The 27,457-nt window shown below is 39.6% G+C and overlaps 1 protein-coding gene across 3 annotated transcripts in view; it reads left to right on the top strand.

The window, feature by feature from the left end:
• SMG7 (SMG7 nonsense mediated mRNA decay factor) overlaps positions 1–27,457 on the top strand; it is a 53,440-nt gene that overhangs the window by 20,133 nt on the left and 5,850 nt on the right. The window contains exons 2-19 of one of the 3 annotated variants that reach the window (XM_034064301.1): positions 474–505; positions 1,676–1,793; positions 2,783–2,915; positions 6,080–6,251; positions 7,076–7,147; positions 8,193–8,343; positions 8,688–8,823; positions 10,912–11,074; positions 12,209–12,365; positions 15,134–15,204; positions 15,535–15,595; positions 16,285–16,404; positions 16,635–17,070; positions 20,597–20,741; positions 21,954–22,333; positions 22,870–23,235; positions 24,762–24,911; positions 27,049–27,129. In XM_034064301.1, coding sequence (XP_033920192.1) covers positions 474–505; positions 1,676–1,793; positions 2,783–2,915; positions 6,080–6,251; positions 7,076–7,147; positions 8,193–8,343; positions 8,688–8,823; positions 10,912–11,074; positions 12,209–12,365; positions 15,134–15,204; positions 15,535–15,595; positions 16,285–16,404; positions 16,635–17,070; positions 20,597–20,741; positions 21,954–22,333; positions 22,870–23,235; positions 24,762–24,911; positions 27,049–27,129 — 2,944 coding nt within the window. The remainder of the gene's footprint in view (positions 1–473; positions 506–1,675; positions 1,794–2,782; positions 2,916–6,079; positions 6,252–7,075; positions 7,148–8,192; positions 8,344–8,687; positions 8,824–10,911; positions 11,075–12,208; positions 12,366–15,133; positions 15,205–15,534; positions 15,596–16,284; positions 16,405–16,634; positions 17,071–20,596; positions 20,742–21,953; positions 22,334–22,869; positions 23,236–24,761; positions 24,912–27,048; positions 27,130–27,457) is intronic. The other 2 variants (XM_034064299.1, XM_034064298.1) reach the window with 2 other exon arrangements.

Genomic DNA, 27,457 nt, shown 5'->3' with positions numbered 1-27,457 from the left:
CTTCTTATCACCTCTCCAAAACCTAGTGCAGCATGGGAGGGCAGGAGGGCTGAAGCTGTGTGCTGATGGGAGTTTGCTTTGCTCTGTGTTGGCTATTGCATTTCATGTGTGACAAAGTTAATATGAAATTCTCAGTTACAGGTAAGCAGGTATCACTAACGTTAGCAGGACACTGCTGCTGTGTAAAGCTTAAAATATAGTATAAGTGTTTTAGTTTTTTTTTTTTCTGAAAGAGATTTAGGCTAAGTAGGGAAGAGTGAACAGTTTACTTTTGTGATGGTATGAATTGAAAGCAGTCGTCTTGTAATTCAAATCCATACTGCATGGGGTAAACTCTGGCAGTGTAGGTTGTAGGCAGCCTCTACAGACCTGGTCCTACTTTATCTGCTCACTGTTGTATGAATGTGTTTTAGCATAATTCAATTCTTTTGATCGGTCTCTTTCTAATTTAGTGTTTTATTGCTTTCTTACAGGCAGGCAGAAGTCCTGAAGGCTGACATGACAGGTAATTGCCTTCATTATACAGTTGATCTAGTTGCTAATACTTGATTCCTGTTCCTTATGTTTTTTGTTCCTAAGAATTCTCTGTATCTAAAATGCATGTATTTTTAAAGTTGACTTTGGGTGTTTTAAAGTATCTGGAGATTGAGATCAAGCTGCACCTCTTCTCCCAGAGACTCCTGTCCTGACTACCACAGGAACTGGTGTATTTGGGATTAGCAAGGGTCTGAATGGTTTTGAGAAACCTGGCGATGAAAATGTTGATCTGAACACTACCACATGTGTTATGAAAGTGCAGCCCATAGATATTATGGAATGCTTCAAACTATGTTTTAAGCTATGTTTATAGGGAATGGTTTATATTAGAGTATCAGCCACACAGTACAAGCATCTAGCATAAAGCACATCTAACTCAGCTGTGCTTACCACCTTGGTGTAGTACATGTAGCATGCTGGTTTAGTCCCTGTAGGACCGTGAAGTGCTTGGATCTGTCTAACCCAGCAGGAGTGGCTACACTATTGGCAGAAGGGTTTCCCTGGGGTGCGAAGCCCATTCCTTATACTACCACAGCCCCAGCTCAAGTGATTTTACAAGGCATAGGAAATTCAACTTTGTTACTTGAGATAGCAAGGAGCAGTGTTTGCATTCACCCTCAGTGATGGAAAGCAGATGTCTACCAAAGAGAAAATGGCAAGCATGTAGCAGGACTTGCCCACAGTGCTCTAAATACCAACAGCACTGGCTCCTATTTAGCATCCCTTGATGGATTTCTTTTCAGAGATTTTTTTTCAGGCTATCCTGGAAATTTTTCTAAAGAAGTTCTGCAGTTCAGTGACTTACAGAGAATCACCTCCTTCTATCTCTTTTGTTTGGTTTTTTTTTTGTGGGGCTTTTCTGGTTTTTTTTTCCTTCCAACTTGCCAGCTGCTGCCTTTGGTCATGCTTTGTTCTGGTGTTGTAGGAGATTGGTCAGTCAATCCCCAACCCATATGTAGTTCTTGTATTTCACTACTCTGATGAATCTGTGATAAGAGTGGTTATTTGGCACTGGATATCTTGCACTGTGTTATGCTCTTTCATTTGGTAGGTGAGAGAAAAAAACAGTTGGAGTAACTCTGTAAACTTGAGTATTACAAAAACTGTTGTCTTTGTTTTTTTTTTTTTTGTTGCTCAGATTCAAAGCTGGGTCCAGCAGAAGTCTGGACATCCAGACAAGCTCTACAGGACTTATATCAGAAAATGCTAGTGACTGATTTGGAATATGCTTTAGATAAAAAAGTGGAGCAGGACCTGTAAGTACCTCAGTAAATTTGTATGTAATTATATGTAGTATATGTAATCTGGACTGATGAGCAGGAAACCCTGAGACTTCCAGGAAAGTATTTGTATCCTATGGGATGGCTGTCTTATTTGCTTTAAAATGAGTGCTGTGCTGTGGGCAAAACATGAGAACCCACTGCAGATTTGATGTAGAACATTCAGTAAGTTATATTTTACTTCTGGCAATTTAGTAGCAGCCATCTCATGCAGGAGTGGGTTTTGGTGAGCCAGCTGGAAGGGAGAACACTAAGAAACATCCATCTTCTGTGCTGTCAGGGAAGGGCTGAAGTTTCTGGAGTTTCCAGAAAGGAGGAAATTTGCATAATGTAATCACCTGGAGCTTTGAGCAAGGTCCAACAGGAGCTAAAGACCATCATTTTAAGCCCTCTGAGGTAGGGCTGAGCAGAAGGACAGGTATCAGGAGAGAACTTTAGGGGATGCTTGTGGCACATTAAGCGTCAGGGCAAGATCCTGCTGGGTGTTTTCCATGCCCTCAGTCCATTCCCTGTGATTTAAGATGCAGACATGGGTTGTAACAGGCTTAGTTAAGAGAAGCATGTGTTTCTTACAGCACTGAGAAGCAAGATGAGTTGGCTGGCTGAGTTGTCCTGCCCATGTCTTCAGTTACTGCGTGATTTTTTTTTAACTCTGGTTTCTACACCCCACATCCTTTCTACACCAAACATCCCTATTTTAGGGAGGGAGCGCTATGCTGTGTAAAATGGAACAATTGGTGTTACAGAGTTAGCTATATTATATGAGGATCTGTTTCCCTAGTTAACAGAGGCGAGGAAAGGTAGTTCTTCTACACTTAACATTTGGAATCTGAGTGTTGCCTGGATTTGAATATTCTTCATTTCCATGTCTGATGCTACGTAATTAAACAGTTCTTGCTTGTTGCTTATGCCATCTGTATAAGACACTTCCGAAGTAAAAAGTAAAATGCTTCTCTTGTTTTCAGTTGGAATCATGCCTTTAAAAATCAGATCACGACGCTACAGGGTCAGGCGAAAAATAGAGCAAATCCAAATCGGAGTGAAGTTCAGGCAAACCTTTCTCTGTTCTTAGAGGCAGCTAGTGGCTTCTACACACAGGTGAGTTGCAAAAAGTTAGTTGGCTATGGTATATTTGCACAGCCTGGAAGCAAATGTGCTTCAGCCTTGTGCTACTTGTGTGGGGGTCCTTTACAAAGCTTCACTGTCAGACCTCTTGTGCCATTCCAGTAACTGCTTTTTAGAGATGAGCTCCAATACCATACTAGCATGTAATCTCTTTAAGGAAGGGCAGGAGGGTTGGGTTTAGGTAGGTAAAATCTCTTCTTTTCCCTTAGTGTAGGAAACTCTTGCTATACTGGATCAAGCAGTATATCTTAGTAACACTGGTGCTCTCAGTAAAACATATCTACAGAGCTGGTGATGTGCTTTGTTTCCTTCAGCTGCAGCCTCAACTTCATCTGATACTTCTGTGAATCTGGTATTTGTCTCAGTGCTCCATGTAAATATAGCAACAACTTAAGTTCCCTTCTAATAGAAACTGCTGTAAAGCCTAAGACTCACTGCTTTGGTTAGAATCAAAGGTCCATTTAGCAGCAGATTTTGTCTCTGACAGTAGTCTGCTGTAGTTGCTCAGAGTGAACATTAAGCAGCAGGAAAACATAGAACGAAACCTCCTTGTTTTAGCTTCTTGTTTTCTGGCTGTACGTTTGCCTTTTTGAGCCAGCTTGTTTCTGCATTGTTTAGCTCTTAGGAGGTCTAGCCTTCATTGACACTCCAGTTGCTGTTCAAGAAATTTACTCTGGTTTTTGCAGTGATCTGTGGTGAAGAATTATGTATTTTAATTGTAAATTCTAAGAATTACGATGACACAACTACAAGCCCAATAAACTTGCTAATTGATGATTTCATAGTACTCTTGGGGTTTTTTTTCTTGCTATTGCTCTAGAAATTCCCCTTCACCTTCTCATTCTTACATATGACTTTTTGGGCCATTGTCATAATTATTTTTCATTTTGAAAAATGTTATGCTTCCCCTACATAGCAAAAAATAAGCAAAGGTAATCAGTTTTATTCTTGATCTCTGTTATTTAAGAACAGAAATATGTGCAGAATTTGAAAAATGCAGATGCACTGAGGATGTGTGATGGCTTAATGTTGTATGCTTTATTTGTCCTTTCTTGCAACTCCTAAACACCAGTGGTGAGCATTGAGTTAATATTTTCCAATAACTGTTTTCTGAATAATGCCTAAATTGATGCCCACCCGTTGTACATTTAACTAGGGTGGCTGTCCCAGGAGTATTATTTAGCATCTACAGCATACAGTATCTTTCTGGCTTTTTGGTTGAGACTCCCAGGCTTACCTGCACGTCTTCAGTCTTAATTCTGTTATGTCTTAATTACATAGAGTTGCAAACTTCAGTTGTAGGAATTTTTCTTCTCCTTAAGCAAAACTGCATCATCAACTGCTCTTGAGCTATATGTCTTCTGTGAGGTTTTCAGTTAATTGTGAAAGAGATGTGATTCTTACTCATGTATTTATTCCTTACTGCCCTGTTTTTGCTCATACTTTTTCCAGTATAGATTTCAGCATGTAGATTATGGAGAATAAGAGTTAGTGTGTGATTATAGCCTTAATAAAGATAACTTGCCTTTCTTTCCTTTTTTCCTTGTTTGGTGTATTGCTTCAGCAACATTCACTGCTGAATCCCATATCTCAAGTAGTGGTCTGACTAGAGACTTTGTCATGGCTAGTTTGCACTGTCTTCAGGTTACAACATGCACAGTAGGACATTCTTGCTGTATCAATTCCTAGTTTGATTCTGAACATCTGCAAGGCAACCCTATTCCCCCAACCCCCAGAATCTATGTGATTATCTTCCTTCCCCTTCCCCCTCCCCTCCCCCCAGCATTGTTTTTTGGAAAGCTTCTTATTTGTAGCAGTCACTTTGACAGGCTGTGTTATGGTTGCCAAGAGTTTTCTACTGTCTCCACTGTTTGTCTTGCAAACCCCTTGTTTTTCCCTTCAGTGCATCAGGAAATTTTGTTTCTGTGTATGACACCACAGACTGGGTTGTCTTTCTTTGTTTGCTGTGATGTTAATCGTCCCATTTTTAGTCTGAAGATGTAGCTCAGGCAAGATACCTGCTCTCCAACTGCGAAGCATGTGTAAATGATGCCTTTGAAAGAGAGCATGAATTCTCCTAATTCACCATGTTGGAAGATGTCAAGTTTCTCTCTCTTATCCACCTTTCATCTGTGAAATCTTTCTTTGAGATAAAAGAGTAAAAGGGGAGGGAGGTGTAACACAAATCTTTTTTTGCAGCAAGCAAAAGAACTGTGTTGCATGTATAGCCACTGATGGAGTGCACATCTCTGTCAGCCCTGGAATCTCTATATGGGTTTAGCTGGAAGTAAAACTCTGCTGCAGGTCTATTTTATTTGGAGAATGGGTATGTTCCCAGCTGAGAGAAAGTCTGTCAATTCTCACATTTTTAATGCTGCAACACAGTGGAACAATACTTTTAATCACTACTTGGTTACTGTTACTTTCCAGAGTATTTGCTGGAGTCCATTAAAAAAAACTTAAACATTAATTAGAATGGTAAAGTTCAGGTTTTCCTTTTCAGATATTTGACCAAGTAGCTGATGCCTTGTTCTTTGAAAGAGTCTCACTGTTAGCTTAGCACAAATATTTATTCACAACCCTGCTGCTGAACTGTAAACCACTATTGCCTTGCCTACAGACTTGGTTTTGTTCTGGCTTCTCTCTAAAGTTTGTCAGGGTAGTCCTGTTTCTTATGTTGGAATAAGCTTCTTTGGAGGTTGAGTGGTATTCCTTTCTCTTATTTTCAGAGAATGGTGTTGCTTCATCAAGGTATATAAAAAAGACTGTTCCTCTTGAATTTCCTGTTTAAAAATCCCAACAAACCAAACCCCAACGAGATTTGTACTGATGCATGCTTGGTAATTTAAGTGTCATGGGAATTGCATTGCTTACTCGTTTGGGATACACAGCTATTTCTTACAGAAAAGAAGAAAAACACTTTGTGTTTCTGGGCAGGATAATGCAGCATAAGGTTCAATGGCTTCAGTATGGAGAATGTAAATTATAGTCTCACTTTAAGTAACTCAGGCTTATTCACTTCAAATATACTTAGCTAATCTGTGCCTCCAAGAAATGCTCTGTTAGTTTTATCAATTGTTTCAGTGCCTTGCTGATTAATGTCTCTACCTACTACTAATCTGAACCTGTTTTTCTAGTTACTACAGGAATTGTGCACAGTTTTTAATGTAGACTTGCCATGTCGTGTAAAGTCTTCCCAGCTGGGAATCATTAGCAATAAACAGACGCACACCAGCGCCATAGTCAAGCCACAATCTAGCTCCTGCTCTTACATCTGCCAGCACTGCCTTGTTCACCTTGGAGATATTGGTGAGTTTTTTGAAGAAAAAAGAGGTGCGACATTACATAGAGCCCTCACTTAGAGGGGTCTGTATGTACCATGGGCAGCTGCTGGACCAAGTGTGCTCCTGATGAGTAGCTTATAGGTAATTGTATGTTTGATGGTTGCTGCAGGAGGAAAGGTCTGGAAAGTAATGCTGTTAGATTCCTCTAATGCATATTACACATTAACACATGGCAACAGTCAATCACTACCTTTCTAATGATTTGCTAGAATCTTTTAGCATGCTAATCATGTTATAGCTGGTAGGCATAGTGAAATGTTGAAACCTGTAACTGTTACAAAAGCTTTTTGCAGCAGGCTAGCATACTTCTCCAATTCAGAACATTACTATTGAATCTTTTAGAAAATCAGCAGTTAGAAATCAAGCCTTTCATAAACGAGATTTCTTTTATGTAAGTTCAACAGGTTTATTTCTTTGTTGATTAGAGTAGAATTATGTGTTGTAGAAAGTTTTCTCAGGAATCTGCAATTGCTTTTGGAACAACCTAAAAGTAGGTCTAGTTGCTGATTTTGAAAAGGAGTATGAAAAATATTTGTAGCTCTGGGGATGTGTTGCTGTAGACACAGCATCTTTCTATATAGGAACTGATAAGTTGTGACATAGGATCTGAGGAAAAACAACCACTTCACAATTCAGCGAGTTGAATCTTCATGCTATTTTGTGTAATTGTATGTTCTGACATATTTCTAAAACAATAATGAAATGTTCTTTAGGTAAATTGGTTATATTAAAGTAAGGGCAGGAGAGTTGAATTTTATGCCTCAACTTGGTCTTTCCTTCTTTGCTCAGCTCGCTATAGGAATCAGACCAGCCAGGCAGAGTCATACTACAGACATGCAGCTCAGCTTGTCCCATCTAATGGTGAGTCAGGGATACCTTTTAGGTTCATAATTCTGAAGGAAGATGGGGTACTGCTTTTCTCGTGTGGTAGTTGGAAACCTGGTGCAACAAAGCCTTACCCGTTGATAACTCATTTAAGCACTAGTTATTTGCTTGATCTGTGTCACTTCTTTTTGTGAAGATGTAGAAACAAAGCAGATAATATACAGCTTCATTCTAAGGCTTCACCACTGCTATGTTACACTCTCTTACATTCATACACTATAAATTGCAATTAATGAATAATTGTCTACCACCAGCCTTTGGGGTTTTTGTTTTTTTTTTTTCTTAGATTGTTTGTTCACTTGACAATTTGTAAAGGTCAGTAGCTAAAACCAGATTTTTCAAGTTGCTCATGCAAGTTAATAGCCTCTTTAGTTAAGAGGTCTAGTTTTTTAGCTATTGGTTTACAGTGATCCAGAATGTAGGGATGATGAGAGAAGGATAAATCTTTTTTTGAGCCAGGCTGCTGAAACCAGTAATTCAGTTTATTAGCCAATTATATTCTAACTAAAAAATTCTTTGTATTCTAACTATAGAAATTTTTACTGTATAGGCAAAAAAAAGTGAAAAACTCTTGACAGTTTGATTTGCCTAAAACTGGGCTAGGTTTTGACAGTATCTTCTTTTTTAGATTTAAAGGATGTGTGGTTTAAAAAAAAAACAACAAAACCCAAAACAAACAAAAACCCCCAAACAAATAAACAAAAAACCCAAATCAAAACCAAGAAAAAAACGCACAGTCCCCCCAGCCCAAACAAAAAAATAGCCCACACCAAAAAAACCCCAACAAACCAACCCAGTCCCCTCCACCCCAAAGCAACTCCGCAGTGACCTATCTTTCCCCTGCCCCCCTCCCCACAAAAAACCCCAAACAAACAAAAAAAACAATCCCCGAAACCAAAACAAAAAAGAACAACCAACTCTGTGTTTGCTTTTCAAGAGACTTCACTTACCCTGAAACCTAGCATGCCTCACTCCATTCATCCCATGACAACTTGATGGACAATGTCTTTTTCTCCCTTAGGTCAGCCTTATAATCAGTTGGCTATTCTAGCTTCCTCCAAAGGAGACCACTTGACCACAATTTTCTACTACTGCAGAAGCATTGCTGTGAAGTTTCCTTTCCCAGCTGCCTCCACTAACCTACAAAAAGCACTTTCTAAAGCACTGGAGAGGTAAGACTATAGTGTATTGTAGTTAGATAAGGTGGAGGAGATTTCATTCAGATGTACTTCCCTTACCAGAATTTATTTATATTCAGTAGTAAAAACAGAAGTCCCTCAACCCCCCATCCAGTGAGAACATACTTACATGTATGGAACAAAGAATGGTTTGTATCTGGGATGCTCCTGAGTGTGAATAGTGAATGCAGGAAATAAAGCTTATTGTGCCAGCATGCAAAAGCACCTTTTAATGGACATTCCTTCTTTCTTGAATGTCACAGAAAAAGTATGTAATGCTATATAGAGCTTTGTCTAATTACAAAGAGTGAAGTTGGGTATTTCTGTTCTGAATGTAGTCGTGATGAGGTGAAGACTCGATGGAGCGTGTCTGACTTCATCAAGGCATTTATTAAATTCCATGGCCATGTGTACCTAAGTAAAAGCTTGGAGAAGCTGAGCCCTCTTCGAGAAAAGCTGGAAGAACAATTCAAGGTTAGTTATAACAACATATTAATTAGCATATTGAGGAGAATATTTGTAGCAGCTGAGTTCTGAAATTATAGCCCAATAGTAACTTATTCACCTGCTAAAATAAAGGAAGCCCAAGTATCCAGTCATGGAAGGTTTGCATCGCAGCCAACACTGGATTCTGAAGTCACCAGATACTGACTTCTGCAAACAGTAGGGATTTTTCCCATTTGACATGTGGCGCGTTGTTAGTAGAGGTACAGGAAAAATTTATGACCCTTGTTGATTCTCTGCTCTTTAACCTGGATGATTCTTGGATACTTGTGAAAAGAGCTTGATTCATCTAGGAAGTTCTAGCTCAGTTGCCTGAGGAATTTTGAGAGCTTTGTTTTTGGATGGTGTTCATTCACTCCCACTAGTTATGGCTGCTTTTAATCTTTCTCAGACAGCTTGGCTCTCCTGTCAGCGATTTACCTTTAAAAAGTGTTCCAGTACAAGCTTAATCTGTGTGTAGACAAGAATTGTTCAGAACATGTTTCCTCTGGAAAATCCAGGAGTACCTATTAATTATATAGCCAGCTCATTAAGCTGGACAACATAGCAAAGATTGAAACAAAGAGAATTTTATAAGATATTTATACAAGGTAGTACAATTTCAAAGAGGACATTATATTAACTGTTAGGTGCCTTTTGGAAACTGATCTGCTTCAGCATCTTCATTTGTGGAAATGAGCAGGTAGTATGGATATTTTCAATAGAGCAGTTGGTGCTTTTCCAAATTATAAAAGGGGAAGGTGGTCTTAGCAGTATAAAGAATTACAAGTTTTTTTACAGTGTCTTTTTGCATTTTGCATTGAATTGGGCTGCTATAGCTAGGTCCAAACTGCCTTTAAAATAAATAATAAAAATAAAACCAACCCCCTAAACCCACAAAATAAATTTATTGTGAATTGTATTAGTTTTAACTGTGAGCTGCTTGAACACTTGGATTTCAAGTTGTTTCAAGATGAAATAATTGTATCTCTGTGTGTGATGTTGGCTGTTGAGCTAGTACTGCTTTTTCCACAGTGCTTCTAATCAATAATTATGAGCATTGCTCAGGCATGTGGAACAGTGGAGCATTTTTCTGAACTGATCAAAATAGTTAATTGAGCTCTGCTTTGTTGCTTAGATTACTTTTTTGTTTGTTATGCAACATAAGGCTTAATTTACTAGAGAGCAAATCTTCTGACTTAAATGGATTGAATGTGAATGTGAAATTGGCTGTATGGTAGATAATCACTTTGTGGCTGATTTTAACTCTGAATGAGGAGGACAGTTGTAGAGTTAGGAGTGTTCATGATTCTCCTGCTGAGAGCCCTGCCAATTTGAGTTGTTGGTTGTAGGGTGCTTCATGCCCTTACCTAAAAATCAAGCTTGAACACGGAGCTCAAACCTTTTCCTGATGCTTATGCTGGTTAATCCGCTTGCTCCCCTGACAGTGTCCGAAGACAAGTTGATTGTAGTTTAGCATATGTCCTTTTTTCACAATGCTCAAAAAACCCATCAACATTTTTTGTTCTGCTCTGAGAAAGGTGTTTTTTACAGCATAGTTACTGAAATGCATTTGTAACTAGGTTGTGCTATTTTAATCCATTATGGCATTCCATGACCCATGAAGTCAGATGTGGAATTAGTCTTTAATACGTAACCACACAGTAGTTAAATTTTCTCGGGGCATTTTTTTTTAAATGTCACCTTCTCCTTGCTGCTTCTTCATCAGGTACAGTGGATATATGAGCCTTTGCAGATCTTGCAGTTGCATTGCAGTACTGTGACTGTACATGGAAGTTGCACTTGCTCTGAAAGAGAACCATATCCAAGGGTTGTTGATTTGTTGTACATATTAGTTGGTGTATGAGCAAAAAAACTTGGGATTAACAGTGGACATCTCTCCAGGCCCTCCTGGGAAGCCCAGTGCTGTGCTAATAGGGATGACTGAAAATAAAATCTAGAATAAACGTTACCTTAAGGGCAGAAGCATTAGTCAAGCAGTGAAGTAGCAACTACTAATATTTTCAAGTGTGTCCTTTACATATATAAATACATATATTGTTCCTGTGTCTGTTACAGAGGTTGTTATTCCAAAAGGCTTTCAATTCCCAGCAGTTAGTACATATTACTGTTATCAATCTCTTTCAACTACATCACCTGCGAGACTTCAGCAATGAAACGGAGCAGCACAGCTACAGCCAGGATGAGCAGCTCTGCTGGACACAGTTACTGGCTCTCTTCAGTACGTATGAAAGCTAATCGAGTTTTGTGTGGGTTGTTTTTTGGTGGTGTTTTTTTTTGTGGTTTTTTGTTGTTGTTTTTGTTTGTTTCATTTTTGTATGGAATCCATTAGTAATTTGCTGTCAGCATCTAGCTTAGTGGTTGTGTGAGGTAAGTGATGAGAATAGACCTTATGGAAGAAACTGAAGAGAGAAGATGGTTGCAAAGGGATCATTTATGTCTAGCAATGCTGGCTAACACAGGATTTATGTGCCTCGGACTTACTTTGTTTGAAGTCTCGCAGACCTCAGCATCTTTTTCCTGGTTCTGAAAGAACATTTTAACTTGGGTGCAAAGTTTGATCCAGCTTGGCAGTGGGCAGTATGCCACTTGGGGAGCTACTCCTCTGTTGGCCACAGTGCAGTTTGAGTTGCTTTGAATGGACCTAATTCTGGTTCAGCAGAACTGAAGTTGAAGCTGACTAAATTAGGACCTCAAGTGCTTCTGTGCTCTGGATAACATTAACTAGATAAGTGGGAAAGCAGACCATTTTAGACTCTAGCCACATAATGCGGATTTCCTTAACCTAATCCAGCCCATGCCTTGTTTGTAAACACCTAAATTTCTGAATAGCTGAACTGCAGATTCTGTTCTGGGGTTGAGTCTGAAAACACCATGGTCACCATGGTGTTGTTACTGCTTCTCAGCTCATATCCTCTAATGGGCCTGAGCTGGGTGCCTGCTTGCAGAGCTAACTCAGTTGATTTATGTGCCTGCTGACTGGAGGATTGGATAAAATGCAGGTAGATAGTTGAGTTGGTAATTTCTAATAAAAAAAGAACAAATATTTTTGTAATGGGCTTGTCTCACTGGATTTTGTTAACTTAACCAAAATGATTTGTCGGAACACTTGAAAAGGAGAGGGAGGAAAAGTGCCGAGATATTCTGCTTCATGGTAGGAAGCTCTTTTTTGATTAAAAGACATTCTGATCTCTGGTGGATTCTTTAAGTAATTTGGCTGCTTTGTTCTAAGGAACTAGCTCCTAAAAATAGGATTTTATGGGTGGAATGTGTTTGGGTTATTTGGTCAACTTTAAAGTGTCATTCCTGCATTGTTTGTATTTGTTTTTGTCCACCCTGCATCCCCTGTTTCTAGTGTCCTTTCTTGGAGTTCTGTGCAAGTGTCCTTTACAAAATGACTACCAGGAGGACTCTGGGGCTGCATATCCTCTTCCAGCTGTGAAGGTTTCAATGGACTGGCTGAAACTTAGACCCAGCGTTTTCCAGGAGGCAGTGGTTGATGAAAGACGGTAGTGAGTGTTAATCTTTCTTTTGATACATTTGATTGCATATATTAATAATAACTGATGATAAACATATTAGTAATGGGAAAAGTGATCATATAACTTATTGTTACAGACATCAAAATGATAGAAAGCAGATGTGCTAAAAAATTAATAAAATACGAGATTTGTGGAGTACAAGAGCAAATAGTGTTTTAATTAGCTTCAGGTTTGAATGTAACTTAAAATCAGAGGGATCTACTTTATAATGTCTGACTTGAGCATAACTACTGAGTGTAGCTTTAGTCTAATCTGTTGTAATGATTTCTCAGATTTATTGAGGTAGGTGGCAGGAGAATACTTCAATTAATTTCATACATTAAGCCATCTCTTGGGCAGTACTAGAATCTGGTTTTGTTGGCTCCTCATCCATGAATTAATTTAGTAAAGGGTGTCTTTAAACATCAGCAGAGACATTACTGTTCTGGACTGTTACTCTGATTTTTCACTTCTGCTTCTAATCTTATAAATTTCGGCTTAAATATTTCAGAAGTTGTGAACTTTTTTTATAGCCTGTTAACTTTTCATGTATTATAGCAATTCAGTAAAATATTTCTAACCTGAAAGATGTTTCTTCAGTTTGGAGTGACTGTTACTGACACAGTTGGATGAGCATTTTTCCTGTGATGGCCCCTATAAGGAAAAGAGTGCAAAATTAGCTGGTTTAGCTGATCTTGCATGATGTGCCACAGTAGTTTCAGCTCTCTTGGCAGTGTGTGCTGTAAGATGCCATTCTAGCTCAAGGCTCACATTTACTGTACATTGACATATGCGAAGCATGGGTCCCTATAACCTCACTTTGCTAAATGAGTAATAAGACTCCCTGAAATGTGGGCAAATCCTAAAACCCTGGAGCTTTGGGAACTTCAATTTCAGAATTCCTGAAGGCAAGATAAGGAAAATAGGAGTTCACAAATTGTTTTGAGATGGCAGTAAGTATTACTGTATGCATATTCTCAAGGAAGACTTTATATCAGTTTTTTAACAGGAAAGATAATTACTTGATTCAAAGTAGTCTTTGCAGAGAGGAGATGCAGGCAGTAATTTATGGAGTATCAAAATGAATCTCCAGGTGTGAATGTGTATTTTTTCAGTTAGCCAGATTAGGTTCTAACAGCTGTAAAATCATAGGTGAACTTGAAAGACAGGTACTACTAAGATTTGTCAAAATGGGCATTAGTAGCCATTACCTTTGCTGGCTCTTAAAATATTGGTTCATCTTCCCTACTATTTGTGAGGGTGAGTTTTCTTTTTATTTCTATTGGAAGATCTGAAGAGAAGTAATTCTTTGCAAACTGCACAAGCACACACACCTTTATTGGCTTCTCTTTAATAACCTTATGTCTGTTTTATATTGAAAAGTCTCCCTTACTCTGAATTCATATGTAATTGTGCTCTTGGTTCAAGAAATAATCCTTAGACCTTCTTAAACTTTCACTTCTCCCCACTATGCTTATCATTTTCCTGTGGATAATTAATCCTACCCCAAATTGAACAAGCCTCTGAAATAGGAAGGAAACAATGTTTACCTAGAAAAGTAGATGAATTTGAAGGCAAGGACTGAGGACAGAAATGACTGTATTGATACTTGTGTGTTGTCTTTGGAAATGAGTTTTGCAAACCGGCTGTGTGGAAGCCACAGTAGGTCTAGATTTTCATGTGTGTCACCACATCACTCTTATTTAGGAATCTTTTATTATGGAATCTCATTGTTTCAAATATTGTACAAGAAGGTTGCAATTCACTGTAGGTTGCAACATAATTGCACTCTCCTTCCTTCTGTTCCTTGTCAGTCATGGAAAGGAGCTATTATTGCTTAGTGGAGTGTAGAGAATAAGCATAAACATGACTGCAGTCTCTGCAGTGGTGCAGGAAAGTAGATGACCTCAGGCTTTCAGGTGCACATTGCATTCTTCAATCCAGGTACTGGATGGTGACACACACACTTACTGCAGGAGGACAGATTCATTTCACTAACACTGAGCGCAGTGAGCCCCTTCCTAAAATAGTTTTCTGTTGCCTCCATGGGCTTTTGGTGCCCATCACTAACGCTGAAGGAGCTTTAAAAAATAGAAGGCAGCCTCTTGGTGGAGGTTAACTATTAATCACCTATGCAGTGATCGTTGTGACTTTTTTAAATTGCTTGCTCCAGGGCCTTTGTAAAGAATTTCCAGTCATTTCTTGTACTGGCATTGCCACTGCAAGGCAGGGAGACTGCCAGTTAACCTCTAGCTTAATGGTCTTACTCAGTGCAACCCTTACTTAGACCCTCTTTCCTTTCTGGTAACTCTTTCAGTGCTACAGTACAGTGGTTGTGTTCACAGAACAGAAGTAATTCTGAACTGCTGTATCTCGATCAATTGTTTTGTTTCCCACTGATTAATTTACTGTGCCTTGAGAGTAGTCTGCTTTGGGCTGGAAAACATGAATTACAAACAGGTGCTCTGAATGTTTGCTCATGGAACAGGTTCATCTAATTAAATTCATAGCAGGCTTTCTAACTTGCTGGATAATGAAGACTCTGCTGCTAGAGCCTTGGTAATTTTAGATTGGATTTATAAAAATATTTTTTCGATAAAGTAGTCTGTTCCCTAACACTTGAGAGAACCTTTTCTTGGAAATCGAAAGATCAATAGAAGTTGTGACTATGTAACGGAGTTCAATGTTTTCTTGGAAAGGCAAATAGTTTCCATGTTTTGTAGTTTTTACTTATGGTTTGTCTGTTTTCTGATTTGTAGCATATGGCCCTGGCTGATTTCACTTCTAAACAGCTTCCAGCCTCATGAAGAAGATCTATCCAGTAATAATGGTAAAGACACTTATAGTCTGTAAAGAACAGTGAACAAATCACATTTTTTCTGATGGTGTGGGGAATTGCATTTGAAGAGCAAGCAAGGAATCTAGTTTCCTTCTCATATTAGTGCATATGAATACTTTGCAAATGCTGCTTTCTCGTGCTGAGCAGACTTTGCTCTACTTTGTCGTTCCTGAGCTCCTCAAATTGCAGGGTGGACCAGTACAATTAAGCATGTTAATAAAAAGCTTTACTATGTATAGTGACCTTGCTGAGGTATTTACTTAGGATGCTGTACTCAGTGCTTTCATGCTTTCTTTATGCTGTTTACTCTCTATTTGCCAGCAACTCCCCTTCCAGAAGAATTTGAATTGCAAGGATTCTTGGCTCTGAGGCCCTCATTCAGGTGGGTGACAGCTGAAGGGAGACTACTTTTGCTGTTGTTGCTACTTTAATGGACATTGACATGTTCTCTACAGTATCTTATTTATGGGTATTTACAACAGTATGGATTGAGGTAGGTATCTCTTCAAAACAACTGTAACAGACTATGTAGAAAAAATCTAAGGAAAGTCATAGGCTAAAATTTTTTCTTGTTTTCTTTTGCTTATGACATTTTTTATTTTCTTCTGTGGTCTTCAGACTAGTAAATTAAAAGAGAAAAATGTAAGAAGTAAGGAAAGGAATACTTTCAGATGAAAACTGCTTGATATGTTTTTATTTTATTGTTTTTTACTGTTTTTAACAGTATCCCTGTACCTAACATCATGCACAAAAGCTGACTAAGTATTAGACTTTTTCCTCACTCAACTATTACTTATTTGATTTTCACACAGATGAGCCTTTGGCCTTTTGTTTAAAAAACAAAAACAAATCAACAAAACTCAAGCACCGTACCTCTTTAATGTAGATGCATCTTACCAGAAGAGAATTGTGTCTGTAAATCAGACATGTAACAGTCATGTTTGGAATAGTATCTGGTTGAATTTCAGAGTTTGTAGTAAAGTAATGCTGACAAGTTGTATTTCTAAAGAAATATGATATTGCAGAGTAATTGTGTAATTAATATTATTCTCTCTCCTATGTCAATTCTAGGAACTTGGATTTTTCCAAAGGCCACCAGGCAATTACAGGAGATAAGGAAGGGCAACAACGTCGGATACGGCAACAGCGTCTGATCTTCACAGGCAAATGGATTGCTGATAACCAGCCAAGGTAATTGCAGGTAGCTTCTCTGTGTTTCACTTGCTGCTGTAATGCAGGTGCTAGTTATAAATGTTGCTTTTCTCACTATTCAACACAGTGATTAGATACAACATAGATACAAGATACTGGCAGTGCTAATAAAATGTTCTGCGGTGTGCCATTGCTTCATAGGCTGATTATGTTAAGGAATGTATTTGGAGTGATGTACTTGCTTTTCAATTCCTTTTTGTCTTTTTCAGGTTGATTCAGTGTGAAAATGAGGTAGGAAAGCTGTTGTTTTTGACAGAAATCCCGGAGCTATTACTGGAGGACCCTAGTGAAGCCAAAGAGAATCTCGCCTTGCAGGAAACATCTATTGCAGAGCCGCTATCTACAGATGGGAGCCCTGGACTCAAATCAGTTCTGTCTTCTGGCAGAAGCCTGAATAACAACTGTGATTCAGGAGAAAAACCAATGGTCACGTTCAAAGAGAACATCAAGCCACGGGAAATTAACAGAGAGCAAGGGCGAATCTATCCCCCTAAAGATGTATGTAGGGAAAGACGGGACTATAGCAAAGGAATAGTAGTCAGTAAGAATGATGGAAAGAAGGATAACAATAAAAGAAAGAATGAGACCAAGAAATGCGGCTTGGATAAGATGCCAGAAGCAGGAAAGCAGAATGTGGCAGTTCAGGTAAGCCGTTAGATCAAAGGGATACTGTGTCTTAGGTGGTACAATGTTTGTCAGGACTGTCACTGCTTATATAGAGTACAGTAGAGTCAGGGTCTCGCTGTGGACCCTGCAGGTGCGGCTAATGCACAAGAAACATATAAACACATCTCTCTCAAAAGATCAGGTATTAGTGATCTTTTTGTTTCTGGCCTTTTCTAGGATAGGGGAACAATGAAAGGTGATTTTGCTGTGTTAAATGTCTTAAAAACCAGCCTTCTACCTGCTGTTCCTCAGATTTTTCAGGCTATCAAGGCAGTTTCAAGACCAGGTTGTAGTCATACTCTTACCTATGCTATCGTCTGTTGTGAAGGAACTTGGTACTCTGCATTTTTTTGTTCAGTTGAATTGTGCACATTCAATAAATTGAACACATTGCAAAAGCACCGATTGTAAATATGCAGTAAGATCTTCTGTACTGTGTGTGCAGTCAAGTGGCCCTTTGTGGAACAGGGAAAGCCACGCTGCTCTTAAGTCGTAAATATATGCTCAAACCCATAAGCATGAAGAATTTCAGGGCTGATCTGATCTGTACCTGGATAGTTTGACTGCATCTCAGTCATTTTCTAACAACATCTGAAGGCATTTAATGATATGATGGAGACTTCTTATTATTTCCCTAGAGAAACAGTGTCAGTTTTTCACTGTTCATGCAAGTGGAAATTATTTCCTAATGCATTTCATCTTCCTTGCCTTTGTGTGAGCCTATTACTACTTCTCAGGACAGGTCTGCATAACAAATTAAGTCTTCCTCTTTGCAACTGCTCTGAAGACCTGTCTTGTTTTCCCTAGGCTAAGCAAACCAGCTCTTTCAGTCTTTCCAGCTTGTGTCATTAGGACCCTTGGATCATTCTTGTTTTCCTCCTGATTATTTGCTATTAAACATCATTATGAAATGGAAGGCCAGAACTGGCAATGTTAGCCAGTTGGGTTAGGAGGGGGTCCTACCAAGGGGGTAAAGGGAAGTAGCCTACAAAGAGTGTGTGGCAGTTGTGGATCACCAGATAGGATTCTGGTTTCTGAAAACCAACATAGGTGAGTTAGAATAGCAAGCTTCTTATGTATTTGTTGAAAACATCTAGAACATGGTTGCACGCCTGAGCACAGCTCCTAGTTTTGATGTTTATGCCCATGTCTTGCAAAATAAGGACTTGAGGCTGATAAAATCCACCAGATTTTCGGAGAAGTATGTGGGTTGTTTTGTTTTTTGTTTTTTTTTGTTTTTTTTTTTTTTATAGGGAAGGTATTTTAATTTTAACCCAGCTGATTTATTGGAAATTTGTTTGTGTTAAGAGATAACCCAGGAAAAACTTATTTCTCACCCAGCTGAAGTGGAATCTTTTCTGATGTGATTGGTCACTCTTCATCTCTTGTTGTATAGAAATTAATTTTGACTTTTCAGTTTTATCAGCTACATTTGTTATGACAGCTATTCCAAGAAAATGTCTTCTGTTTCATACAGTTTGGTGGACTGACTGACCCAGAATATGGGTAGGTTTTGCTTTCTCGCCTCAAGAAACCACTGCTTGTTTTGTACTGATTGGTGATCTGTTAGTGCTCTGCTTTGGTCTTCCTGGAAATTTCAGGCTTTATTTTCCATAGTTCATTGCCTTCAAAAGCCTAAATGCTGCAAATTTTGCAGCTTCTACTTAGCAAAAATGCTAAGAACATTATACAAAGGTAATCAGTTCTGTTTTACAGATAAGTGGAAAACTTCCACATTCAAACAGGATCACAAGTGTCACACTGGTTGAATCTCTGCTCCCTAGGGAAAATACAGTTTGGTGCTGAGGAAGGTTTAATGCAGGCTTACTCAAGGTCTTACATACTTTTAAGAGGTCACTGTGATGATATGGTGCTTCTCTCAAGTACCATGTAGGAACCCTTAGGACCACAGGAGGGGAAGTAAATAGTTGGTAGTATTGACACTTTTGAGGTGAGATCAAGTCGAAGCAGGGAAGCAACTGAAATATGCCTGTCTTTGGTTAATCAATTGTAGTTATTTAGGTTTTTAAAAGTTAACTATAATGTGGGGTGTGTGTGTGGGTGCTTTTGAAAGTGACCTTTAGAAATGTGTTATAGCAGCTTTGAATTTATGATGAGACCAGAGCTCATGTTTTGAAATCCCATGGCAGGAAGAGTGTGTATGAATTCTCTAATGTTGTTATCAAAGAATGCATAGCTCTTGGTATTGGTTATTAAAATATTTGGCCTATTATGGAGAAAAAAGGGACAACACAATATAAGTTGAGTATATAGAATGTGACAGAGGTTAAAAATGGTCAGTGAATAGGTACAGCAAGAGCAGGGGCTGCATCATCTGTTGTGCTTAGCATCAGCCAAAACCTTGAGGTGGAGTTTTCTCCTGATTTTTATCTAGTGGGAGATTGAAAATACACCCAAATCTCCCAGTCTTACAGTCTACTTTTTTAATTAAATGCAAAAAATAAGCTACACTCTCATAACTTTAAATGGGGAAATTTAGATTTATTTGGAAAAGCATTTGAATATATTTACCCCTTTACTAGTATATTCTGGCAGACAATACAGGCCCTCTAACTCCTTTCAACTCATCAGCAGTAAATGTTGAAATAAACACACAGTTTTTGTTTGGTTGGTTTGGATTTTTTTAATTTGGTCCCTGATAAAACCCTTTCTTTGAATCACCTTTGAGGCTTGGCATCAGGTCTGTTCCTGGGTCCTTTCTGTATTGCCCAGGTTCTTTGCTTGCTGTCATTTTCCTGCCTGCTCCATCTTGCATTCCAGGCAGTTCTGCCGAGCTGAACAGAAAGGGAAAGTAGTCTTCCCCTCTGTCTTCCTCTCCAGGAAGACCCAGACTGCAGCAGACTCAGAATCAGGTAAACATTACATTACATTCTTCTCTCTGCCTTTAACTGGTGCAGCTCTTTTAACAGAACAACAGTTACACAGTAAACTGAAAGAGGGTTAAGCATTTCTGCTATGTCTTGTATGTTCCTAGTCAAAAGAATGTCATAGTATGCAGGAAGTTGCGCATATCCACCATGTGGATTAGGCTGAAAGAGTTCCCTAGGAAGAACATGGTAGTATGTGGTTTTTAAGGTGCTGCAGGTAAGTAGCATGTTAGGTTGAAGCAGTGCCCAGGAGAAGCATAACAGCATCTGCACTTCTCTTTTTAAGGCACTGCAGCTGAACAGCAGAAGTCTGTTGTATGGTCTGAGGATATTGCATCCACTTCCCACTTTCTTGCTAGAGAAAAAATCTTTTGCATCTTTTGAGTAGATATCCTTAGAGTGCTATTGTGAAGCAAAGAGTGCCTGAGGACAAGCAGGGTGGATTGTCTGCGGTCAGAGAAGGGAATCGGGTTCCTTTGTTCTAAACTGCTCCTAGTTACTTAAGGAAAAGGAAATAATCTGTCAGACAATCTGGGTGTTCATTTTTTGTCTTAAGATACGATGTGGGTAATTACAGGAAGAGTTACCTAATTTCTTCTTACTTTCTTTTACATTAGGTGAAGTCCCAGACAGAGATGAGGAAGACTCCAGTGTCTGAGGCAAGGAAAACACCTGTAACTCAGACTCCAAGTCAGGCCAGCAGTTCTCAGTTCATCCCCATTCATCACCCAGGAGCCTTTCCTCCTCTTCCTAGCCGGCCAGGTAATTTGCATCATTTGGTTGAAATGTGGTTACTGTTGACTGCAAAAAACCCCCACGTAATAGTGGTTGTTACAGCCTGTGAAGGTAGGAGCTGTTTTAATGATTATCATTCTCATGTTGAGAATCTTGCAAAGGAGTAAAGAAGGGGCATAGTAGAACTGAAACAAGATAAATAAGATTCCTATGCTTTGGAATCAAGGTCTGTCATAAAATCTGCTGTCATCTTCTTGGATAGTGGGTGTGAGATCAAGGAACTTCATAGTAGGTTGTTTCTGTAGTTAGTCAAAACGTGACAGTCTTTTGGTAGTTCAGGAGGAAGTATTCTCTGTGCATAGGATTCCATTACAAAAGATCAATCACACTGCTTTCTTCTTTAAAGCTCAGTTTCTTTTGTAGCGTTATTTGCATTTTAGGCTGTAATTTGTGTGGTGGTCTTTGCTGTTGTTGCTGCATTGTGTGTTCCATTTTGTTGTGGAGTGTTCCTGTCATACCTTGTTGTCCATGTTTGTTCATGAAATAGCTGGAGGCTGTATCTTTCCTGCAGCTGTATGTCTAGTGCTCAATATAAGACAGAGGGACATCTTCCCTGTCCCAGTGTCAGCATAAAATATGGCCTGTGTGATGCAGAATTAAAGCTTACCTTCTAAACCTGGCTTTTCAGTGTGAACTTCAGGAAATAAATTGATCTTGCGGATATGAGGATTTGTTTACTTACCATCTGTCTCTATCTAAATTAATCCAGGGACTGGTGATCCTTTGGGAGGAGGCAGTAGACTTATTGATTGCTTCTGTCTATTGTTCCAAAGTTAGTCCCTGAAAATGTATGTGTTTGAGGGGGAAGGAACTTCAGGGGGTAAAGCATCAAAACCCCAGAATGGTGAAGGGAAAAGGTAGTGGGGGAATTAAAATCAGGGAGATTGAGGTGTGTGTGAAGAGGAATATGACTTTCCCAGATACTGCCCTGGCTGACTGTTATCAGTGCTTGGAATATTGCAAGAAAACTCAAGAACGGATTCTGAATTCATCTGTGATCACAGCCATGTATGTGCAAAGATGAGAAAGAACATTATAGTGCAAGTATGTAAGCTGGTGTTTCCTGTCCTTGTGGTCAAAATGAGCGAAATAGGAAGAAAAAAAACCTCACAAAATGATCTCTGGAGGGAACTATCTGCTCTGTCAAATTGTGATTAAAGATGTGTTTTTATTTTTCAGGGTTTCCACCCCCAACCTATGTTGTTCCCCCTCCTGTGGCTTTCTCCATGAGCACAGGGTACACCTTCCCAGGTGGTGTTTCTGTCCCGGGAACCTTCCTTCAGCCCACAGCTCACTCGCCTGCAGGAAACCAGGTGCAAGGTGGGAAACAGTCCCACATTCCTTACAGCCAGCAACGGCCCTCTGGACCAGGGCCAATGACCCAGGGACCTCAGCAAACGCCATCTCCTTCCCAGCAGCCCCTTTCATCTTTACCAGCTCAGGCAACAGCACAGTCCACAAGCCAGTTACAGGTCCAAGCTCTGGCCCAGCAACAGTCCCCTACAAAAGCTGTGCAGGGTCTGGGGAAGAGCCCACCACACCACTCTGGATTCCAGCAGGTAAACTTGATTAATACAGCGAGCTAATCTTTATTTAAAAATAAATAGCACCATTCAAGGCTTAAGTTCCTGTATTACCTTTTCAAAACTGTCATTAAAGACCTTGGTGTGGGATTTTGATCTGGGAACTTCTGGGCAAATTTGTAGAAGAGCTGAAGTTTAGTGGGTGCGAACATACGATCCTGTAACTGAGAGGGGAAGTATTTCTGGAATGGGCAGGTGGTCATCCTTTCCCCTTTTAGTTTTATATTCTCTCCCCTGGTTATTTGCTCTAGTAGTAGTATAATGTACTGTAGTTATTAAACTATTCTTATCTCAACTGGTGAATTTTACATTCCTTTGATTCTACTCTCCATTCCTCCCAGGGGTGAGCAAGTAGCTGTGTGGTGCTGAGTTACTGACTGGGTTTAAATTGTGACACACAGCAAATCAGAACATGGAATGTTTATCACAGTTTGACAGTTTGAATGGAGTTAGGCATTCAGTTAACATTAATTGTTATTACCTGCTGATGAAATCGTATGTTTCTGCCTCAGTATCCACAGACAGACTCGTCAAAGCAGCTCTGGAACCCGCCTCAAGTCCAAGGCTCACTGGGGAAGATCATGCCTGTAAAGCAATCCTATTACCTGCAGGCCCAGGACCCTCTAAAATTATTTGAACAGTCATTACAGCCTCCTGTGATGCAACAGCAACCTCTGGAGAAAAAAATGAAGCCTTTCCCAATGGAGCCATATAACCAGAATCCCTCAGAAGTCAGGGTGCCAGATTATTACTGGGACTCTTCCTATGGCATGGCTGACAATAGGGTGATGGCACAGCAGTCTAACATGGACCGCAGGGGAAAAAGGCAAGGAGTCTTCCGCCCAGAGCAGGATGCTCTCTCCAGGATGACCTTTGAGGTAAAGATCTATGCTATAAATGGTGAAAACCAAGGAGGTGCTAATATTCATGACAACTGTAAGAGTTTCCCTGTTTCAAGACCGTTCTGTGATCCCAAGTAGGTCTTTATTTAGTAGGGATCTGGGTATTAGTAAATGGGATTCCAGCAGACAGTGATGAATTCTCCATTATTAGTTGGCTGTGTGTGGGATCTGGCTCTTGAAGATTTGGTTTCAGGTAAGTGTAAGTCTTGTGCAGTTTAAATGTGACATTGATCTCTACACTGTGTGTCTGTCAGGTAGAGAAATATGGCAGCTCATAGTTTTGGGGGAGAATTCTTGTCTGGCAACTGATGAAAACAATAAAAGGCATCCAAATAATCGTAGTTGAATTATTACCCTTTAGATGAACTTTTGCCATCCATATAGTATCTTAAGAGTGTTGAATGGCTGAAGCTGCAATAGGGAGATAAAGGCTGGAAACTGGAGATGGCAGAAGCGGTCTTCTTGGATTACTTTTTTCTCCCCCCCCTCCCCCCCTGCAAATTCTACCATGCAGTGAGAAGAGCTGAATGACTTTCTTAGCTCCTGGTTGCACTTAATGTTTGCTTCTGTTCATGCAGTTGTGCTTCGTGTTGCTGTTTTATAAAACCTGAAATTGTTTATTAACAGTCCTGGAGCTGTCTGTGAGTGCTTTTGGTGATGTTTATAAGGAAATTTAAACAGAGGTCTGTCTAAACCTTTGCTCAGATGTGCCTCTGTAAATGCACTGCAGATTTTTCAGAAGGTCAGCTGAGGTCAGTTGGCTTATTCTTCAGAGAGAAAAGTAAGACAATATACAGAGGTCTGCCTCTAACCTGATGTCAGGTTGTGTTTTTTAGATGGAAACAGGGGCAAAGCCTTGTTCTCATCCCTAAAAGGGAAACCTTGCCTTGGTGGAAGCACAAACAGAAGCTGCACCCATGATACTTGTGCAAACATCCCTCACAAAAGCCAAGATGTGGAGTTTGACCAGGACTTTGCAGGAATTTTTTGGCTCAGACATCTGGTCAGCTGTGCATTGGCATAGCTGCCATTAGTAGCGAAAATAAGTCTCGTGGGATTTGAACTCCACAAATAGATAAGGGAAGAAGATGCACATGTAATTTTACTTGAAACCTAAGTTACTCGCAGGTCAGCTATAGAAGAATGTCATGATTTCATGTTCCTTGTCCTTGAATGTGAAAATGGTTCAGTATTTGGCATGGATGTAATAGGAAGCACACGCTCCACTAATTAAAACTATCTGCCCACCATTTTGATGCTGCAGTACTCTTTCCAGTGTGCGTTAGGCAATGTGGCTAGTTACGTTTTCTGCTCAATATTTTCTCTGTGTATCTCAGTACACTTCTGCTGCACCACTTTCTCACCTCACACTTCTGCATGCTGCCTTCTGCTTTACTCTTGCTGTTTTCTTTCACCCTACTGTGCCTTAGCCTCCCCTCCCTGTCTCTTGCTGTTCCCCTTTCTGCCTTCTGTTGTCTCACTGTGCTCATTTCTGTCACTAGGACCCCAAGAGCTCCCCTCTGCTTCCTCCGGACCTGTTAAAGAGTCTGGCTGCCTTGGAGGAGGAGGAAGAGCTGATTTTCTCTAATCCTCCTGATCTTTACCCAGCTCTGCTGGGGCCTCTCGCCTCTCTTCCTGGACGAAGCCTCTTTGTATGTATTTGATTTAATAATGCTGCTTCTGACTCTTAACTAGCATCTCTTCCTTCTGTGAAATTATAAGAAATGTTAAATGCCTTTCTCTTTCCCATCTCTCCTGTCCACTTCCCTGCTTCACCCTTGAGCTATTCTTCATGTGAGAGCTCAGATGAGCTGAAGGTCCACATTATAACTCTTGGGCTGAATCCAGGCCTGATAATTTGTTCAGAAATCAAAAAGCAGTGGTGTTCAGGAGAGACATTGATACAGCATTTAATGCACTTGCTCTTTTGCAGTTGTATGGGCGTAGTAGTAAGGGCAAGGAGGAACACAGATTCAGCTGTGGAAAGTCATCAGAAAGAGCATGGCTTATAATAATCTGTGTATAAAAACTCCATAAAGGCAGGGGGAAGAGTTCTCTACTAAATGGATAAAAGATGGTAAAAGAGCAAAATGTCTTTGGAAAAAAATTGCAAGCAACTGGCTGACTAATCAGTAACTCTTATAGAAATTGTCCTTTTGACAGACTGAAAGATTTTATTTTTTCCCTACATTTATGTATTAAAACCTTCTTAGTTTACTAGCTGCAGTGTCTTAGAGCTGCTGAATTTCTAAATTGCCTCTGAAAATGCAGTGCACCTTTCTGGTATGGCTACAAGTATATTCATTAAGTACTACTATTTCAGATTAGTAGCAGTAACAAAGAAAAGTATTGACTCAAAATCTCTGATCAAGTCTATTCCTCATTTACATTACACACCATCCCAAAGAGCCAATAGCAAAATAGACACACATTTCTTTCTCATCAGATACCTCCACTAAGAAACTAATAGCTGCTTCTTTAGCAGCTTCCTTTGAATCTCCTACTGTTGCTGTCTGCTGACAAATGGAAGGAAATTTGTCAGCAGCAAGAGGTGTGCATATGCAGAATGTAAATTTTGTCTGCCTTTTAAAATGTGTTTTCAAAGAAATGAGTTGTCACTTTGAAAATCTAACAAGCTGGGAGCTGCTTGCGAAGAAAATGAGGCTATTTGTCTTAGGTTTACAGGATAAAAGCAAAGATATTCCAGGTACTGAGACCATGTTAAAGAGAAGGGGACACTAATTCAGGTTTCCCGTTTTTTTTGAACAATAAACTTAAAAACATCTGACATGCCTGAGCTGGTATGAGTACAGGAGGGCTTTTGTTTGGAGCAAGACTACGCCTTTCCTTCTGGATCACACGCAGTTTTACTTATGACTTCACTGTTTCTATGTCTTGGTGATCCTGATGCTAAATTTGGTGGTGTTAATTGCCCATCAGCCTAGCTTTATAATTTTTCTTTGGTTTCTGTATCAATGATAACTGATCCTATTTCTTCCCTAAATAGGCTTGTTTCAGAGACACTGTTTTAACTGCTTGATTATAGTAAGAATTGAAGAGAAAGCTGAGAAATACTGTGCTGTAAATAACAGCTATATTGGAGGGGGTGGTCGTAGATGGTGGAAAATCATCAGGTCACACAGTCTGTAGTATCTTACCATGAAAGCCCAGGGGAGTTTTGGAACCTCTGCTTTAAGCACTGGGGTTTTTTGGGGGTGGGTTTGGTTTGGTAGGTTTTTTCCTTAGGTTTGTTTTGTTTTGTTTTTTTAATTCAGTCATTTATGATGAAAATGAGAGAGCATTAAATGAAACTTGGATGCTATAACCCAATTAAAAAAACTCACGGCACTTGGCTGCTCTTGCAGTAAGAATGTCTATACAGCGGGAATATTCTCAAAAATATTCTCTCAGTAGCAGCATGCAAGAGCCTGATATTGTTTGAAGGAGTCCTCTGATAACTGGGAATGATTTAGTCTCGTTTGTACAAGGATCTTTTTTTCTTTCAGGAATCTCCCCTCTAGATATGTCAGAGTGTTATGCTTTGGATTTGAAAAATGTTCTGGCAGTGGGGTTTGCCCAAGACTCAGCTGTTGATTTTTAGGTATTAATTACAGGTAGCAGGGAAACTTTCTGCATTTTTTTAGTATTGTTTTTATTCTCCAAGTCACTGGATCCAAAAAACAAGGTTTTAAAAGTGACCAAAACCACGTTGGCAGTTTCTGATAGCATACTTTCCTCCTCACTACACTGAACAATAACTGCTTTTCTTCCCCTTTTTGGTTTCTAAAGAAGTCCCTGCTGGAAAAACCATCGGAACTGATGTCTCAGTCATCATCTTTCCTGTCCTTGAGTGGCTTTTCTCTTAATCAGGTGAGGACCAGAGTCTGCACCACTTTGCTCTTTGAGCATGCCATTAAACAAGGTAGCATGGCAGAAATATGGGGATATCCTTTAGTTCAAACCAATAGAAAACATGAAAGAAATCTCTATGTGTGCCTAATTTCAGTCTATATCAGTGAGATTATCTTTGCCTTTTCAGTTGTCTTCACAAATTTATTCTAGCTGGTGTTCTGCAGACATACTGCTGTATCTTGGTGAGTTCATGGGCCCCTTGCTCATAGTAGAATCATGGAAGGTGGCTGAAAAGGTGCAATTCAAAGTGTTATGTTGTGTAGGGTTGCATTTTTCCTGAGCACCG

This window comes from Melopsittacus undulatus, chromosome 6 (genome assembly GCF_012275295.1).
Source record: "Melopsittacus undulatus isolate bMelUnd1 chromosome 6, bMelUnd1.mat.Z, whole genome shotgun sequence".
NCBI lineage: Eukaryota > Metazoa > Chordata > Aves > Psittaciformes > Psittaculidae > Melopsittacus > Melopsittacus undulatus.
The sequence above is the reverse complement of the archived record's forward strand: the minus strand, read 5'-3'. Positions and strand labels throughout refer to the sequence as shown.